The sequence below is a fragment of the Polypterus senegalus genome, chromosome 1, assembly GCF_016835505.1.
Source record: "Polypterus senegalus isolate Bchr_013 chromosome 1, ASM1683550v1, whole genome shotgun sequence".
NCBI lineage: Eukaryota > Metazoa > Chordata > Cladistia > Polypteriformes > Polypteridae > Polypterus > Polypterus senegalus.
In genome coordinates, this window is record NC_053154.1 from 15,913,836 (window position 1) to 15,919,794 (window position 5,959).

Genomic DNA, 5,959 nt, shown 5'->3' on the forward strand with positions numbered 1-5,959 from the left:
ACAATGGCTAGAGTTGGGTGGAAGAGGACAAGGTCTCTGGACGAGGCAAGGAGGAGCCTGAAGAGAGAAAGGCATTGGACTGTGTGGCCAGGACTTTGGGGGCTTTTGGGGTTTGTGTGAGCACAATAAATATGGAGAATAAACGTGTGTGGGGTGAATTAAACGTGTCTGCCTGTCTGCGTCCGGGCCAGCGTTCACAATATATACAGAATAGTATTTATATATATATATATATATATATATATATAGAGAGAGAGAGAGAGAGAGAGAGATACTGTATATACAATATATATATATACTGTATATATATATATATATACAGTATATATATATATTGTATATACAGTATCTCTCTCTCTCTCTATATATATATATATACTATTCTGTATATGTACTATTCCATATATATAGTTATAGTTATATATATGTATGTACTGTATATTATATATATATGTATGTATCTATCTATCTATATATATATATATATATATCATCACGCATGCGCGACTAGGAGGCCGCGGAAGGATCTTAAATCACATCGAAGGACGTTCGCCAGTGGGGAGTGGCGGGTACTAACCTTTCTTCTTTGTTTTCCAGAAACGCTCCGCCATGACTCTTGCCCGCAGTACGTTTACTTCCGCCCTTCCTCCGCCATCTTCCATGACATCAGCAGTCCCATCATCCCTCACGATTCCTTCCCAGCATTCCTCCACTTCCGGCTCCTCCCTTATAAAAATGGCCGCCGGCGCCTAGTATGGCGTCGCGCTTATGAACTGTTTAGTTTGTAACCATTGACCTGATCTTTTTGCTTTATTGTGGAGCGTCTACAATATACGGGGCCGGAAAACCCCAAACCTTTATGTCTGTTGTTGTTGAATCTTTTACAATATATATATATATATATATATATATATATATATATATATATATATATATATATATATATATATATATATAGTAGTGAGTACCACCAAGCCCCAAACCCCAGGTCAGTCACAGGTTCAAATAATGGATTTTTAATGTTATAAAATGTAATCACACAAAACAATGAAACTCCTACTTCGCCTTCCGCCTCCAGTTGAGTGTCACCCACTGCTTCCCATCTCTGACTCCCCGAGGATCCTTTTATGCTGGACCTGGAAAGCCTCCCAGTTGCCCGGCATGATTTGTGGGGAGCACTTCCGAGTTGTTTGAGAACTCCTATGACAATTCCCCCCTTGTGGTACCCAGAGACCTCAACAGGGCTGCACTTCCAGACTCCACTTCCCATGAACCCCTGCAGGTGTCGAAGTTGGGACCCCACCTAACATATGGGGGTTGGAACAATTCCTGGCTTTCAGTTTCCATCTTGGCAAGTTGTCATGCCCATCTGTCCTCCATGGCACTCACTATATATATATATAAGTATGTATGGCCACTCTAAAGTGCATGAGGATGCACCAGTCCAGCACAGGGCAATATGTACCCTCACACCAGGTAACCCATCCTACATGTGGGAGAAAACTGACGTAACTTAAAGAGAACTCACACAAACATGAGGAGAACATGTAAACTCTACATCGACAAGGCAGTGGATCACAAACCAGACTCGGTCCACAGGACCTGGCAGGCAGCAGCACTAAGCTGTGGTCATCCCTGTCACCTTCCATTTTAGTTTCAGACACTGTGATCCAAAATCTGATCCCACCACAACTAACACAAAGGGCCAGATCCCACTTAAGAGGCTAGACCACCGAGAGTGGACAGGTAGACAGACAGATACTAAGGCATTGTATGATAGATAGATGGATGTGAGAGGCACTATATAAGAAACATGTTTAAAGTATTTTATAATAAAAAGACAGATTTGTAAGGCACTATATAATAAATAGACTGATAGATAGAACTGTAAGGCATTATATAATAGATAACTAGAAATGAGACACTATGTAATAGTGAGTCAGGTTTGTAAGGTGCCATATAACAGGCAGATGAGTTATGTGCTATATATGCTATAAAATAGATACATATGTAAGGCACTACGTAATGAAAAAGATAGGCAAATATGTAAGGCATTTTATAGAAGATATAAATATGAAATGCACTAAATGACTGCGGTGGGCTGGCGCCTTGCCCGGGATTGGTTTCTGCCTTGCACCCTGTTTTGGCTAGGATTGGCTCCAGCAGACCCCCGTGACCCTGTATTTGGATTCAGCGGGTTAGAAAATGGATGGATGGATGGATGGATGGACAGATGCACTAAATGATAGAGAGATTAATACTGTATGTAAGACATTATATAATAGATAGAAAGAGATGGATATGTGACATGCTATATAATAAACAGATAAATAGATATGTAAGTCACTACATAATGATAGATAGAAAGAAGGTAAGACACTATATAATAAAAAGGCAGTTATGTACGATGACATATAATAGAGCTAGATAAATAATATGCTATATAATAGATAGATCTGTAAGATGTTATATAATTGATAGAAATGTAAGGCGCTATATAATAGATAGCTAGATATGTAAGACAGTATATAATAGAAAGTAATGTTAAGTAGATACATATATAGGGAGCTATATAATTGATAGATAGATAGATAGATAGATAGATAGATAGATAGATAGATAGATAGATAGATAGATAGAAATGTGAAAGGCACTATATTATAGATAGATAGATAGATAGATAGATAGATAGATAGATAGATAGATAGATAGATAGATAGATAGATAGATATGTGAAAGACACTATATGATAGATAGATATGTCTGACACTATATAATGAAGATAGAAATGTATAGTTCTGTATAACCGATGATAGATACAGTATGTAGGGCCTTATACAAAGATAACTAGATAAATAATATGCTGTATAATAGCTAGATATGTTAGACAGCATATAATAGAAAGTTACTGTATGTTAAGTAGACAGATATATAGGGAGCAATAAAATCAATAGATAGATACTGTATGTCAGGCACTATATGATAGATAGATAGATAGATAGATAGATAGATAGATAGATAGATAGATAGATAGATAGATAGATAGATAGAAGTGAAAGGCACTATACAATAGATAGATAGAAATGTAATGTTCTATATAATTCATAGATGGATATGTAGGGCCATATACAATAATAATTAGATACGTAAGGTGCTATGTAATAGATATTTCAGGTGTTATATAATTGGTAGTTAGATAAATATGTAAGGCACTATATTCAGAAATACATATATAATGTGAATTTCCCCTTGGGATTAATAAAGCATCTATCTATCTATCTATCTATCTATCTATCTATCTATCTATCTATCTATCTATCTATCTATCTATCTAATGTACTATATTTTAGACAGACAGATTTGTAAGGCAGTATTTAATAGATACATATGGAAGAGACTATGATAAAAGCTATAAAGAAGTCATGTACAGTACACTACTTAGATATGTAAAGCACTATGCAGATAGATGGATGGATGTGAAAGGCACTATATAATTGATACCTACACAGATCACTGAGGTGGTCCCTACTCAGCATCAACAGAAAAGACAATCTCACCAAAGATATTTTAGATCCTTTATTATATTTGTAAGAAAGTGCCAGTTTTACAAATTTGAAAATCATTTTGTATTATAATATAACATTTGTGTAAAATTGCAATATAAAGTTCCTTAACACAATGATATAAAAACAGAAAGTCTCACTGCCATTATCAAAAGTTGTAAAGTAATGAATAACATGGCTGCACTCCCCCCAGTTCTTCCCACTCCCATCCCGGTCCCCAGCAAGTCCCGATCTTTGCTGTCCAACTGAAGCTCCATGCAGTCCCGAGTTTCAAATGCCCCCCCACCGCAGACCCATCTCTTAATATTCAGTTCTAAAAGACAACCATGCTGTCCAGGCTCTGAACTGATTCAAGCATATTGTGATTGAAAATAACACGACAGTGCATTAAGATATGCTATATGAATATATTCCATACATTTCCATAAAATATATTTGAGTATAATGAAAATAACACTTTTAGCCTTTAGCCATCATTATTCATATTTCAAAATATACATCTGTATATATTAACATTGGGCAAACAAGCCATGTAAAGCGCCTCTTTCGGGTTGGCGTGTGCAGCCTGATGTACACACATGTGCCCGCACACGGACTGCACACTCGTAACGTGACATCACTCCAACTCCTACCCCTGCTTCAGCGCCCCTTGCCATCGACTTGTGCTGCTCCTGCATCCCACTCCACACGTCCCTCATCAGTTCAGCTGTTTGCTTAAAATATTTGGCCAGAAAAAAAAAAATAAAATAAAAATAAAAGTACATTAAAAAAAAACAGTCAGAGACTTCATTATGAAGCACCTGAGCGTCCCGGTAGTCCAAGTAGTCCATGTTACTGGGCGGAATCCGAGTCGCTGGAGTCCACGCTGCCCTGGAGGGACGAGGACGTCGCCCAGCCCCGTGACCCGCCGCTGTGGAGGTTCTGTGTGCTTCGCCTCAGGCTCTCCAGTGACTGCAGGAAAGACTTCCTCGCCCTCTCTTCTTCCATGGGAGAAGCCCCTTCCTCCTCTACCTCGACGATTTCGGCGAATGTCACAGGTTGGGTCTTGAAGCGGGACTGCCGGGGCCTCCTCTGGCGTGCTTTGCCCCGAGCGGTGGCTTTAGGGACGGGCAGTGGCTGGGGGAACTCCTCCATAGCCAGAAAGTGAGCAGGCACTGCTGCGTGGTACCCGGTGAGCTCGACGTGCCTTGCAGCCATCATCCTCGGCTCTTGGGTGCTCTCGGCTCGTCGACACCACAGAAGATGGACCTTTCCACTGAGGATCTGTGAAGAGATGTCTGCCGCTCCTGCGTGCTTCCTGAACTTCGGAGCACTTTCTTTATTTTTAGCCCGGTAGATGTACAAGGGGCTTCAGTTGCTCAGCCTTTAATTTCCTGGGCTGGGATTTTTTCTCCGGCAGATCCTTTAAAAATCCTTCACAACAGCAGCTAGCGGTTGGCTTTACGGCAGCAAATGTCTCTCCAGCTGGAAAAGGCTGCTTGCTCAGCTTGCTTCTCTCGCTGTCTCACTGATCCAAAGCAGGCAGCCCTGGCTTTATATAGCCCCTTCCAGCCCACTCAGAAGCTGCCTCATGGCCACTCCCCCCTCCCTACACCCCACCCCCAGCACACTTCCGGCTTCCATACTGATCTGCCGGAATCAACCCCTGAAATAGCCGTCTGATGATGCGAGTGGGAAGCTTGTGAGAAGGAGTCACCGGTGAGGCTGTGGCTGCCAGGGCGGCTGTTACTGCAGGGACTCCCAGGCTCGCTCCCCCCTCCTTTGTCACTTGCACACGCATGTGCGGATTTGCAGAGAGCATCGCAGCAGGGATTGTTGTGTGGGTGAGCGGCTCTTAGCAGCAGTGATTGGCACTTCCTGCAAAGCAGACCGGCTCACCGTGGAAAAGTCTAGAAAATGAATGCAAATTGTTGCAGCGATAAGAGCAGGGTGGGCTGCTAAGGCTGGCAATTGGGGATGAAGCAGAATGGCCAAGTGGTGTAGTAGTGGGTCTCGCTTTTATGTCAGCACGGCTAGTCTGAGCAAAGATTCCACAAAAAAAAGCCAGGTGGGCAGAACAGAGGGGTCGGCTGCTGAGAATCGAGGACCAGAACTTCATGAGGCTCTATAACAATACAGGGTAGAAGGCTAGCGACTAAGGAGCATGACTCCTGGTGCCTCGTTACAACTACAGCGACACCTACTGGTTGTGATTCAGGACTGGAATTCCATGAGTCTTCATAATAACTATAGTATGGCTTGTAGTACAGATACCAAGTTGTGTGGCCTACAGGCGACCCTAATAATACACTACTGTCTATGTCCTACTTCCATCCATCCATCCATTTTCTAACCCGCTGAATCCGAATAGGGTCACGGGGGTCTGCCGGAGCCAATCCCAGCCAACACAGGGCACA

The 5,959-nt window shown here is 41.7% G+C and overlaps 1 protein-coding gene across 1 annotated transcript; it reads right to left on the reverse strand.

Moving 5' to 3' along the window:
* Window positions 1-3,561: 3,561 nt before the first annotated feature.
* c1h11orf96 (chromosome 1 C11orf96 homolog) lies at window positions 3,562-5,077 on the reverse strand. The gene has a single exon (XM_039744196.1). The coding sequence runs from the start codon at window positions 4,761-4,763 to the stop codon at window positions 4,395-4,397; it is 369 nt and encodes a 122-aa protein (XP_039600130.1). The 5' UTR covers window positions 4,764-5,077; the 3' UTR covers window positions 3,562-4,394.
* Window positions 5,078-5,959: the final 882 nt, after the last annotated feature.

Excerpts from the sequence above, each read along its gene's own strand:
- c1h11orf96 (XM_039744196.1), bottom strand. The coding sequence starts at position 4,763 with ATGATGGCTGCAAGGCACGTCGAGCTCACCGGGTACCACGCAGCAGTG.